Source organism: Mycetomoellerius zeteki, unplaced genomic scaffold, assembly GCF_001594055.1.
Source record: "Mycetomoellerius zeteki isolate Tzet28-1 unplaced genomic scaffold, Tzet1.0 scaffold168, whole genome shotgun sequence".
NCBI classification, from domain to species: Eukaryota; Metazoa; Arthropoda; class Insecta; order Hymenoptera; family Formicidae; genus Mycetomoellerius; species Mycetomoellerius zeteki.
Window position 1 is genome coordinate 831,284 of NW_017256633.1, and position 13,380 is coordinate 844,663.

Below are 13,380 nucleotides of genomic sequence, written 5' to 3' on the forward strand. Positions count from 1 at the left end.
CCATCCGTCCTTTGTGCGCGTCGTTGAGCCGACGGGACGAGAGGGTCCATGGCGCGTTTGATTGCGCGGCCCGGAATTATATCGCGCTGCGTGCGTCGCGTCGCGTCGGCGCCGTGCCCACCGCCGTACGGCGCCGCATCTCACGTCGCCACTCCGCCAGAAGTACACTCGTTACCCCGAACGTGAAATCCCGTCGAGCGACGTATTCCGCGCGGACGAAACGGTCGACGCGCGATTCGCTGCCGATCGACGGTGAAACTGTCGCGCGCACCACTACACTGGCGGATGAATGAAAGACGCGCGGCGATCGCCAACGAAATGCGAACGCGACCACATTCCACCGCACCGGACTAGCGACTGACTGAAAATGCCGGGCCAATCGCCGCGCGAGGCGCGTGCCGCGCATGCGCCGACCCTTCACCGTCGCGGCCGACGCGAGCTCGCGCGACCAATCGGTGCTCGTCGTTACCTGCACTCTAGAATCGCGCGCCAATCGCGAGCATTGGCGGGACGGTAAATCCCAACAGTCTTTCCGAAATTTTAACAAAGAAATCTTTTGCATAAATTCGTCGTTTAACTCTACATTATTCGCACAATTTTTTTTAACGTAATTACTGCGTGGAACGTTTCTGATATTTTGTATCTCAATTTTCGCTTTCTTTCATTTACAATTACAGATTGATACATACTTCTAATAAGGATAAATGCAAAAATTTTTTTATTTATAAAACAATTTGCGCTAAATATAATAATGTGTATAAATAGCATTCATATATTTGGCAAATTTATAAGGCGGGAGTTTCCTCATTCTGTACAATCTATGCAAATAATGAAGAATTATCTAATAAAAACAATTATTGCACGAGCCGAAAATGTTTAAAGAAATCAAGATACTTATTTCGTATTTATAAAAAATCAAGCATACTCGTTTTCGTATACTTCATTGCCATTTAAATATATACATTACATATACATATACAATATACAATGCTTTTAGAAATTAATAGATGTAATTATTGAGAAATTAGTGTCTGAAGAAGATCTTCAGGTGTTCTGGAAAAGAGACCGCTGGGATTTTGGTATAAGTTCTTCGGGTCATGACAGGCGTCAAACAACTGCCTATATATAGCTCCGATTACTTCGAACGATCGTTTCTGAGTAATTATGCGATGATTATTGCTTTGCAGTAAACTTATTTGTGGTAACAGTAAGACGTCCGGCATCACTAGAAATGCCTCCAGTTTATTCTGTAAAAAATCAGCACATGTGATGGTATTCGTATGTTATTTTATTTTATGAATAAATCACTTACAGTGAACTCTTTCACGCTGAGGGCATCCATGCCAGGTATGGACGAAAGTGGTCCCTGATCGCGTCCTTGCAGGATGGTGTAAATTGAGCCAAGATTTAAATGTGCTACCAAAGAACTAGCTTGCTCCGACGTAAGTGTGTCGATTTGCGCATCGGATTGTGCCTGAATTATTACAGTCGATTGCAATCATCACAATTTACAAATAGACATCAAATGAAGCAATGTGGAAACAATTTCAGTCTATTACGTCTGACTCTAGTGTGTATAAACTAACCAATCACCTGTAACCTTTCTAATCTCTGATCCATGTACTCGTACAATGCCAATGTTGATTGTATCTGATGCATACAATTGAGAAGATAAACGGCCATGTCCACTGTTGGCAATCTGGATGCTGTTTCATTAACTTCTTGAAGTAATGGATCGATGATGCATGACACAATCTGTCAATCATTAAAACGACATAAAATAAATTTTTTCCAACAAAAAGATGAAAAATATTCTTGTTGAATATACCTGTAACATATCTTTTTCTCTGTCTTCAGCTATACTAGCGACAGATAATATTTCATTTAAAAGCGACAATAATCTAGAGACTGACGGAGCAGGGACTAAATCACTACCGGGAGGCTCTGCACGCTCTCCGAGAGCGATTCTCGTTTCTCTCTGCAGTCTACTTAGAAAACTTTTTTCACTCAAAGCTAATAAGTCCAACAACGTTTGATCTAAGACACTGTCGGGTATGACTTGTTCAGTAATAGCGCGGTAGAATCTAATTAGAGTTGTTATCGAATATAATACTGTCGCTGGCGCCTCTGTAGATATAATATGCTCTATTCTTGATTTTAAAGGATGACATAATCCTTCTGTGATGTTACTTAACGCTTGTTTCACCTGATCTGACACATCTGCAATTCATATATTTAAACAAAATAGGTTTATTATATAGATTCAGTATATTTAAACAAAGATTTAAGATGGAAAAAAAAAGAGAGCTTCTTACCTGTTTTATCACAGCCTTTCACTAATATAAGAATATTCTCTTTCTCTACAGGAATTACTTGATGCAGCCATGCAAGCATATCACCGACATATCGCTTAGGATCATTGGCATGCATTTCTATAGGATTAGGTGTTCCAAAACTTTCTCCTAATGTTAGCGCATCTATGAATGATCCCACCAGGGCAGTTCTTCTAGCTGTACAGTATTCATCTAAAATGTACCTAGCAACATATGTTAATTATGATAAAATTAGCGGATTCAAAGAAGCAATACCTGCATTCAAATGTTAATCATCTTACTTGAATAACACTGGTCTATCTTGTAGCTTACTCATGGCTTTAATGAGTAACGGCGCTAAACGTTCGTTTTCTATGTTTTTACACTGAGTTTGCGTCCATCGATATAATCTCTCAAGCGCGGATTCTTGTAACAACGTCATTCTTTGCATGATATCCAGAGCCAATGTTTGATAACCGGACTGCATCAGTACTCTACATTTACCATGAATATCCTGGATTTCAAATCACAATATACAGAAGAAATAAATATCGTTATTGAAAAATAGATAGCTATGAAAGAAAATAAAATAGCCGAGCTGATTATTCCTGTGCTATTGTTTATTATAAATATGATAAATATACAATAATAAATTAATAAACAAGGTCACATAATCTAATAAAACAATGTTTAAGCATCATATATTTATCATGTTTGTAATACACAATAGCATGAACAGCTCAACTCATAAGTTCCTATTTTATTATCTTTGAATTTTTATTTTTACAATTTAATTTTCATTTAATTTTAATTGTTTAAAAAGCTTTTAATGTACCTACTAACCTGTACTTTACTAACTACAGAAAAAAATTCTTCCGTTATAGGCGACTCCCTGGCTGATCCATGCAGTATGGTTAATTCGGACGGAGTCAATTGGAAATTCCTGATAAATGCACTTGCAACTTCTTGCTGCATAGTTAAAATTTGACTGGGAATAAAGGTATAAAATAATAAATTTCTTAGAAATGCGATTATGTGTCATTGTACAAACATACGAATATCTTTACCTTTCACTCTGAAGCTTTGAGGTCTGCTCAATCAGTTGTGAAGTTTGAGCCTTCGTAGCTTGCAAGCGATTAGTCATAGATTGCACAGATGTGTTCATTGCTAGAACATTTTGATAAACATCGTCCAAGGAAGCTTTTACTTCCCTGAATGTGGCCAAGAATTCTTCATTTATCGTCAGACTCCTTCTCTCTATTTTGCTACGCAGGTTTCGGCGAGAATTCAATGTGTTCTCAGTGAAGAACGTTGACAACTCTTTCAAGGCTTCCAACGTGTCCTAAAATACAGGACTAATTATTAAAGTACCAAGTACTCAACCCCCCTGTCATTTGTAGAATAAGATTTCCATATAATCGGTTCGCTTTTCACAATTTCTACCTTATCGTGCTCCACCCTGGATTCCAATAATTTGTTGACCCTCCGCACTAAGGCGGAGTTAATGTTTTTCTCGCTCATTGCGGACTTGGATCTTCGAGTTTACCTGTAGCACATAACCTATATAGGAATATTAAAACCTGTCAAACGGTACACGTCATCTGAAGATCGAAGCAGTCTTTTTTGATGAATTTCGGAACGCCGATGTCGCAAGAAGCTATTGCGCGATCAGAAAGAAAAATCTTTGCGATCTTCTATAATTTTAGTGCGATCTGAGTTATCACGATGGTTTTGAGTCTTTAGTTTTTTATATTAGTCCTCTGACAGGACAAATTAGGCAATATATGGGGTCCTTTTGGTAATATGACACAAGTATCGTTCTGTCTTTATTGCTCATCGAATGTCAAAAAAGATAGAATAATGTTTGTGTTGACTTGTGTCATCTTTATCAATTTTAATCTCGGTTTAATTTACTGTTTATTTTTTTTTTAATTCTTATCTTATTTGATATACGTTGATTTTTTTATATAAAATATTAAAATATGTATATTGTATGTATATTGTATGTATATTGTATTTTATACACCATGGCCCGTATTCAAAACGCGCTTACAACGATGTTAAGCCCTGCACACAATAGAGGAAATATTAGGAACAGGAATAGATATTAAGATTTTTAACCTATCAGATACCAGTTACACCGGAATACACGGTTTCTGATAGGTTGAAATCTTAATATCTATTCCTGTTCCTAATATTTCCTCCATTGTGCGCAGGGCCTTAGCGCGTTAACATACTATACTGTACGTCACGCATAGGCTGCGTTCGGAAACATCACCCGAGTGCCCTCGTGTATCATCTTATCTTTATTTAACATTGGGTGAACAACAAGGATAAAACAATATACGGCGGCACTCGGGTGATGTTTCCGAACGCAGCCTTATTATAGAATTTCAGAGCAAAAAGCACGCTTTTAGGGCGCGTTCACACCTTGATGGAAAAGCAAAAAGAGGAAAAGCACTGGCCAATCACAACTCGCGCTGGTAGTAAGTAATGCAAAAAGCCGAAATTGTCGAATACCAGCGCCAGTATTTCTGATTGGCTGCTGCTTTTCCGCTTTCTGCTTTTCCGTCAAGGTGTGAACGCGCCTTTAAAGTTGGTTTATAATAACCCATAATTTGTTAACTTTTTCCATAATCCGTAAGAATTGACCAATCACAGTCGAATGAGAGGAGAATAATCGACTATGATTGGTCAATTCTTACAGAATACGGAAAAAATTAACAGATTACGGCCTATTATAAATCAACTCTTAAGCTTTTTTGTGCCATGGTCCCAGTAAACGAGAATGGATTAAAATGGATTGAAATTTTTTCTGTTCAAATGCGTATTTTAAATAGCGAATACTTTTTTTTAGATTTAATTGGATTCAATTGGATGCAATTGGATGCAATTGGATTGAAAAACTGCATTTTCTATTCAAAATTTTAAATTGAACAGTATTCATAATGCACGGAAAAAGCTGATATTATTTTTAGATTGAAAGGCATAGAGAGTAAGGCCGGAATCAGACTACGCATTGAAGATTGAGATTGAAGATTGACAAATTCAAATTTGACCAATCGAAACGAAAGGAACTAAAATTTCTTTGTCCCTATTGGTCAAATTTCAATCTTCAATCTTCAACCTCAATCTTCAATGCGTAGTCTGATTCCGGCCTAATGAGCTATTCCCGTGGATGCGCAATAGGAGAATAAATTTGGATAACATTGGATTGGGTTATTCCAGTATAACCAACGCTATTATACATCAGAAAGTACATGTTGGAACACATTGGTTATTTCCAGTATTGCTACCGCCATTATGCGCAATAGCTCACCTTACGTGATATGCTCCATGCAATTCTTATAAATGAATAAAAATGCATTCAGGATAATCAGGATTGAAAAGCATTCATTTTAACATTCGTGAATCCATATTTCTGAAAATCTGAATCCATTTCAATCCATTTCAATCCATTCTCGTTTGGGGTCCTTAAAAAATTAGAAGAAAATAAAAAATAAATTGAGCCTCGATTAAAATTAATCTTGCATTAAAGTGGATCTAAATGGAAAGCATCTATGCACGAGAGTACTTTGATGGCCAGAATCCAAGTACTCTACCTATGCTTTTCGGGATCCCCGAAAGATCGCTGAAATACATTTCGATAAAAAGCAACGGGAGCATCCGAGCGAATTCCCTCGGGAGATCTCGCATGTCCGAGACATCAAGACAATAGGCCTGTTCTTTTTGACTGAACTTTTGCACCAGTTCATCTTTCTTCCTCTTTTTTCCTCCTGGAGAGAAAAGGAAGCCAAAGTTCAGCCAAAAAGAACAGTCCTAAAAAACAAAAGAACGAGGAATCCTCTCTGAATCAGAGGTTGTGATAGGCCAGAATCAGACTACGCATTTAAGATTGAAATCTGACCTATGAGGACAAAGAAGTTTTAACTCCTTTTGTTTTGATTGATCAAATTTCAATTTTTCAATCTTCAATCTCAATGGACGAGTTCAAGACGGCAAAGCAGCTAGGCGTGCTTACCGGATCTATAAGTAACAACCAATTATGTTCATTTGCTTGGCGAGCAGGCTAGCCGCTTTGTCAACTTGAACGCGTATCTTCAATGCGTAGTTTGATTCCGGCCATACGCTACTCGGATATCGTCAACGTGGAGAATAGACAACCGACAGCTTGCCCGATGATTTTCCGAACGCAACCAATGACGTTTCGACCTCCCTCGAACGAGGCATGCGCACAAGCGAGAATGTCGAAATGAGAATGATAATTCAGATTCTTGACGATGACAGACGATGAAAATTCATTTTTGGATCGGTCAAATTAAAATTTGACAGTATTAGTTAATTTGGCAATATCAGCGTGCTGCGACGATAATTGTGAAATCAGGGAGCTCGTGATAAGTCTCAGCTTTCAACAAATCGCTATACGCAACTACGCACGTATAACACAGGCACGTAGTGTACACTAGAGAGCGAAGGATAGAAAGAGAGGGAGAGAGAGTAGGTATCATGCAGTAATTCGATGCGTTCAGTTGCGTTTGGTCGTCGCGTGGACGTGATTGTGGAGTTGTATTCTTCAATGAATTGACAAGAACACAATAAATATGCGCTGGTTAATCCTGTGTATCCTTGCGGTTATGCTGATGCACAGCATAGATGGGAACGTCGAGGAGGCGCCGTTAACCAAACTCGGTGCAAAAACCGGACCGACTCTGAGATTCTTTTATTGGTAAGATTAACGATCGTCTTGTTGATTTTTACAGAGGCTATCGGAGGTGTCCGTTCTATAAGATAATGGACGGTCGTAAGCTATTAAATTGAACGCGTGCTTTAAATGAGAGACACTTGTTAGGCTTCTCACATTAATCTAAAGACATTGAATATTATAGTGTTGATTTTATCGTCGAGCTTTGGGCTCTGGCTTATTATTAAATTAAGACAAAATTATCGTTCTCTGTTGTAGCTACTCGTGCGGTTATAGAAAAGCCTTCGAACAATACGTAAATATTCTTAAGCAGAAATATCCAGAACTTCATGTCGAAGGCGAGAACTTCAATCCACCTGGTTATCATATGTTAATTGCGAAAGCACTGGTAATTAAATTTATTGCCTAATCTTTCTATGATCTATGCTTCTGTACACATCTCATAAATATGTAAATTTGTATTTAGGGCACGTTAAAAATACTTATAATTATTTTAATTGTAAGTGGAGCCAATTTTGGTTTGCCCCTAACATCGATATGGCAGTGGTGTATAAATAATCGTTTTTATTCCTGTATATTGATTTTCCTGATTGGCAATGCCATAGAAGGCCAGTTGGTCTCGTCAGGTGCATTTGAGATACATTTCAATGGTAAATATATTTATCTCATTATCAATACGAGTATCAAGTGAGATACTTGATCGTTACGCGTACCATGATATATTTCAGATGTTCCTGTTTGGTCAAAACTCGAAACTGGCAGGATACCACAACCACTGGAATTATTTCAAATAATTGACTTTCATCTAGATATGCAATTCTCAGAAATGGAAATGGATGTAGGAAAGATTAAGTTCCAAACATAAGATATAATGTTATTTCATATTCTCTTGATAAATTTAAACTGTGTACCATGCCAGAAAGAATGCTAATGGTGTAATGTGATGAAAATATGTACAATATGTATTTGTTAAGTAAGTAAGGTCTTTAATGTACATCTTATCATAGAATATAATTCCATTAAGACTACAAACATATAAGTGTAATAGAAATAAAGCTGTTACCAAAATTTCTTATTATTACAGGATTTTTATTCAAAATCATAGAATCACATTGAATATCCGTAGTAAAATATAGTACACAATTTTACAGTCATATCCTCAATGTCCGTTTTCTGTGCTTAAAAAACCAGAATCTCACAAACAGGTCCAAATATTTTAGTCCAAATATCATTTAACTATTCTACCGACTTCATTAAAGCCTGTTGGATGGTCACTGATTAGAGGACGTGCTTCATATGTACAAATAGTTACACCATGTTTGCGAGCTGGAGTCCATTCTCCTTTGAGACCGATGTAATAAATTTTAATTTGTTCTGCGTTTCCGATACCACTGAAGTAAAGGCTTAAATGTTGCACTGATGAAAACTTGACCGTTCTGTAATAATATTTATATGGTACCTAATCTTTATAAGAATTTTTAACATCTCACACAAATAATTTGTACAATCACAATTGTGTGCTATAAAAATTCTTAAATCTAAAAATATAAATATAAAACGGTTAGTTGAATTATTACCTTATAGGATATTCATGTACTCCATATGCATCTGTAATTAATTCAAATTCCTGCTCTGGGCTATTACCTAAGTGATCAAATAGCATGTGCGGCCGGTTTTTATATCTGTTAACATACATAAGTTTATTGAATTTTATGTCTTAATATCAATATAATTTTTCTTATTTTTGAGCAATCTTAATTACACTCACAACTTCACTATTTTGGGAGAATAGCCTTCATCTGCAACTACAATAAGGCCTTTTAACTTTACATCTCCTGTGAAACTGCAAAAAATATTAAATACAATGAGAGACAAATACATTTCTATAAAAACTGCATCAGATATAATACTTACGGTATATTAAACAGAAGCTCATCATCGACATCACTTTGAACAAACTGAAATAAGAAAAGGAAAAGATTCCATAAAAGAATCTTAATAAAAATTAAGATATATTTATTAAGTTTATAGTTAAGATATATTTGATATTTATAAAACAAAAATTTCTCAAGGAGGTTCACCTCTGATCTATCCATTCTTTCTTCCCATGTTTTAAAGACTTTGGCACCACTGCCTTCCTCGTGCTCATTTAGACATTCCACTCTGTCTTTATCTATTTTTTCAAATAAATTATAACTGACTCCTATTTCTGCATCATGTATACTACCACAATTACATCGATGTTCCATTATCTTACCCTATTAATAATAAAACATTTAAGGACATGAATATATATGAACAGAAAAAAATCATTTAAAAGAAAAAATACATTAAGATCGAAATGAATTATACATTCATATACATAATATAATCAATCATAATATTATCATAAAATATAGCATACCGTGTTGATAAAAAATTATGAATATAAATTACACGATGAGAACGTATCTTTTATTTATATTTTTTTTCACAAAATATTCACAATCTACAAATAATTTTCTCTTATTTTCCAATGTTATGTTTAAAATATTTTATTGCTGTGTCTCAGAAGAGAATGATTATTTTAAACTATATTTTAAACGTTTATCACATTTTTTAGGATTCTTTATGAACGTCAGATGTTGCCAAACTGAGGTTAAGTTCACACAACAATATCTTAATAATTGTCATAATAATTGCAATAAAACAATATTTTACTTACGTACAGATAGTAAAGCTTCCTTTGTCAGTTGAAAATCGAATGAAGACAAGGAGAAATATGAAACTAAACCGTTCTAAGAAACTATTTACATTGAAGCTCCATCTCCTTCAATAGCTGCCTACGTCTTAACCGGTCGGTAAATAATGTTTTTGTCGTAGAATTGTAAACGTAGAAATCAATGTATATTTCAATGTATATAGATTTCAAACCATTCATAAAGCGTAATACAAGTCCCTCCTATTATTTTCTCATTCAATTAATATTTATTTGCACAATTTTTTAAATCAGATTTATAGAACTCTTGAAGATTTTTCATAAAATTATTCTTTAAAAAAGTGTACATATATAAGATGGAGAGAGAGAGAAGAAAAAAAAAATATATATATAACTATACTAGGTTTGAGTAGATTCATAGAAGATAATAATTGCGTTTTTTAAATCAATGTCTGTAAATATTAAACTTACAAAATCTGCCGTTGAATCTAAGTAAGAGCTCTTAAAAAGGATAATATAAGGTTTATTTAAAGAATGGAGATTGTAGGATAATGCAAGATAAAAGTAAAGTTCTAATATTTAAAAACAAGTGATATTCATTTATAAACTCTATAGCGTATGTACATTTTACTTCGCATATAGTGAATGACATATAGATAGAGTGCAACATAAATAAAACAATCTTTGTATGAACTGTATGTGTGTATGTGGAATGGTTGCATTGTCATCTTTTATGTGTGTTTATCGACAGCCTCGTCGATTATTTTATTTAATTTCTGATTTTGCCAATCAAGAGCGATGTTATCGAGATGGTTGTCAAAATCAATCAGATTCCTATACTCCTCTGCCTTCAGTAACGAATACATTGCATCTGTGTGTGCAATATCGTCCTCATAAATTATGCTGTAACAAAAAGAACGATATTTAATACCCAGGTGAAAGAACTCTATCAAGTTGATTTTTCAAAAGTCATGATAATTTTTCCAAATAATCTTAAAAATGTATAATTACTTTGCCTTATCCTTTGGCTTCCATTTTCCTTCTACAGATTGTGAAATTCTCAATGGACTCGAGCCCATACCTAAAGTCACTTCTCGATTATCCACCTGACAACAAAGCAAAAACCAATAAAGTTTATAGAAGTAGATATAAAACGTTTTGATATAATAAACTAGCAAACATACCACTACCAGCAGTGCACTATTGAAGTTCTCTGCGATTTTATCCGCTATTCTATGGGCTGGTCTGTCTGTACTATATGGAGAACAGCGATGTGTCAGTATAATTACTTAACACAAAGAAAAAGAAGAAACATTATTAAAGAAATATCACATAAATATCATACCTTAAATCATTTATATTCTCGTTGGCCAGATAATAACCCGCCAGTATAAGGCCTTTACTTGCAGCTAACTGGTCCACCTATTGCAACATTAAATTAATATAATAGAGCACCATGATATTATTATCACTATCATGCTAACATTTCAAATGAAACATTTTACAATAAAGAAAACATAGAGTGCTTGATTACCAGTGATGACCTACTGTGACGTTTTGTCATTGTATAGGTTAGGATATTGATATCCACGTCACACACTAATTTTCGTACGTGTTGAAATATATACTTAAAGAGGTACGACAGTACGTATTTTATGAAATGTTTCACTGCGGCAGCGAATGCCTGTCAAATATTTACCAAAGTAAGTGCTATTTCCGCCATTGGGGAAACGTGTAGGCATATATGGAATAAAGGTATCGCATCCTCGATGTATAGATCCGCCCTGCCGTCCTTGTTCTTTTGTTTGCCAAGCAGCAGGCCATTTATTGCACAATGCGGATATTTAGCTGCGTGTAAAATAATTTTGCAATACGCGCGGGGTGAAAAGAAAACATTCGTCATCGTCAAGGGTGCACTGTAAACGCAAGCAGACGCGAGGAGACCAGAATGAATCAGTATTGCCAATACATCGCAATTGCCAGGGCGGTGAACGTCAAGTCTTTTCTCCCTATATAGTGTACTGACGAAAAAAATTAATGTACGATTTTTTTTTCCGTAAATACTTCTCGAAAATATACATACTACAAAACGAGAAGAATAAAATGAAATCCATTGTACATTTAATATTAAAGAAATGTATTATTATGATATTATAAATATATTTTAGATATTATTTATAATTTATAATATTAAACATGTATACATTACAAATTCAATAATAGAAAGAATCCTATTTTCGCAAATATATTTAATATCAAATGAATTTATTGTTATATAAATATTGACACGTTCTGTGCAATTTATTTATCATTATATAAATATTGTAATATTTAATTAACTCTTGGAAATACATTTCAGATATTGTTAATAATTTAATGTTAAATAAATAATGCAAAGTTATTTAAAAGGTGCGTCGTCACTGTAAAATTCGAAAATTCTATTTATGATGAATTTGTATCGCCTTTTCGCTTCTTCTCGTGAGATAAATTCAATTTCGTGCTCCGAAATTACGGTAAGAGAACAGCTTGCGAAAAAAAAGCGTTAACATCGCGCCAATCGACGTCGCTCGATGTAATGCGATTATATCCTTCACTCCGGTATAAACGGTTCTGAAAAAGATTACGAGAGACACGTCACGTCGGTATCATCCTCGCGATCGTTGGTCATCGCCGCGCGGCGCGGGCGCAGCAACGGCGCGGCTTCGCGCTCATTGTGATTTTAATAAGCCTTATGCAAATTACAAATGAAATTGTCAGAGGCAGGCCCGCGGTCCATTCTTCGTCGCTGATAGGGACAATTAGAGGAGCTTTGTCCAGCGACCGAGCGTTGTCCGGCCGGCCGGCAACTTGAGTTTGACCGGGAGAGAAAGAGAGAGACAAAGAGAGAGGAGAAGACCACCCGCCAACCCCTGATGCTTGTATCCGCTCCCCGGAACGTTCACTTCCGACTCTCGGAATCGCGCGCCGCCGCGTCGCGCCGCGCCGTTGTGCCCCATTGTTTGTATTCCCGCGATACTCACGAGTCATCGATACATTAATGTACTGAATTAATGTATATCGCTGTATAGTAACGAACACTCGTTATTATCGTTCTTAACTGCTAAAAAAATGCAATTATTTTCTTAGGGTGAGAGCACAGAGTCTTGCATAACGCGTAACGCATAAGAAAATAAATTACTCAGACAGCAAAGAATATTTATGATAAATATTTATTAATATTCATTTTTTGAAATGTTATATAGATATTTCATACATATTTTATATAAAGCTTTATTTGAAATATTTTATGACCAAATATTTTATGTAATACTTATGATAAATATAAATAAATATTTCTAATAAGTATTTTTTATTTGGATTATAATGTCTCATTAAGTATTTTCATGTCTCATTTAGTATTTATTATAACATTTACAATAAATATTAAATATTTTATGCTGTAAATATTGCGTATTATCGGGGTAATCAGTCATTTCCTTTCTTTCCATAAAATAAAACGTTGATTGGTTGATTTTCTTGTACATTATGCGTTATGCAAAGGTCTGTGCTCCGGCTTTTAATACGCACGATGATTTTCCGGTCTTTCACTACACGTGATGGATCATTCCGGATTAATTTTCATCACTTTAACAAATATACAAGAATTATATTAAATGATTCTTACATAT

The 13,380-nt window shown here is 35.2% G+C and overlaps 4 protein-coding genes across 7 annotated transcripts; 1 reads left to right on the plus strand and 3 right to left on the minus strand.

Annotated features, from left to right (window-relative positions):
- Positions 1-960: 960 nt before the first annotated feature.
- Cog6 (conserved oligomeric Golgi complex subunit 6) lies at positions 961-3,942 on the minus strand. 3 transcript variants are annotated; one of them, XM_018445876.1, is made up of 9 exons: positions 3,756-3,833; positions 3,380-3,654; positions 3,156-3,300; positions 2,615-2,826; positions 2,316-2,536; positions 1,829-2,220; positions 1,594-1,755; positions 1,313-1,474; positions 961-1,247 (listed from the first exon to the last, which is right to left on the minus strand). In XM_018445876.1, exons 1-9 carry the CDS (start codon positions 3,831-3,833, stop codon positions 1,014-1,016), a joined length of 1,881 nt encoding a protein of 626 aa, XP_018301378.1. In that variant the 3' UTR covers positions 961-1,013. The 3 variants fall into 3 exon arrangements, with proteins under 3 accessions (XP_018301378.1, XP_018301379.1, XP_018301380.1); XM_018445877.1 differs by having other exon boundaries at positions 1,158-1,225; positions 3,756-3,942; XM_018445878.1 differs by lacking the exon at positions 961-1,247 and having other exon boundaries at positions 1,349-1,474; positions 1,587-1,755; positions 3,756-3,942.
- Positions 3,943-6,529: 2,587 nt separating this feature from the next.
- Positions 6,530-8,047, plus strand: SelT (selenoprotein T). The gene is made up of 4 exons (XM_018445882.1): positions 6,530-7,038; positions 7,273-7,402; positions 7,481-7,664; positions 7,743-8,047. Exons 1-4 carry the CDS (start codon positions 6,914-6,916, stop codon positions 7,877-7,879), a joined length of 576 nt encoding a protein of 191 aa, XP_018301384.1. The 5' UTR covers positions 6,530-6,913; the 3' UTR covers positions 7,880-8,047.
- Positions 8,048-8,158: 111 nt separating this feature from the next.
- Positions 8,159-9,829, minus strand: LOC108721365 (PITH domain-containing protein CG6153). Of its 2 annotated transcripts, none has more exons than XM_018445886.1 (6): positions 9,723-9,829; positions 9,096-9,272; positions 8,929-8,972; positions 8,783-8,857; positions 8,592-8,696; positions 8,159-8,450 (listed from the first exon to the last, which is right to left on the minus strand). In XM_018445886.1, exons 2-6 carry the CDS (start codon positions 9,261-9,263, stop codon positions 8,243-8,245), a joined length of 600 nt encoding a protein of 199 aa, XP_018301388.1. In that variant the 5' UTR covers positions 9,264-9,272; positions 9,723-9,829; the 3' UTR covers positions 8,159-8,242. The 2 variants fall into 2 exon arrangements, with proteins under 2 accessions (XP_018301388.1, XP_018301389.1); XM_018445887.1 differs by having other exon boundaries at positions 9,719-9,829.
- Positions 9,830-10,331: 502 nt separating this feature from the next.
- On the minus strand, positions 10,332-11,669 carry EMC8-9 (ER membrane protein complex subunit 8/9). The gene is made up of 5 exons (XM_018445884.1): positions 11,412-11,669; positions 11,058-11,134; positions 10,897-10,966; positions 10,724-10,818; positions 10,332-10,615 (listed from the first exon to the last, which is right to left on the minus strand). Exons 1-5 carry the CDS (start codon positions 11,613-11,615, stop codon positions 10,444-10,446), a joined length of 618 nt encoding a protein of 205 aa, XP_018301386.1. The 5' UTR covers positions 11,616-11,669; the 3' UTR covers positions 10,332-10,443.
- Positions 11,670-13,380: the final 1,711 nt, after the last annotated feature.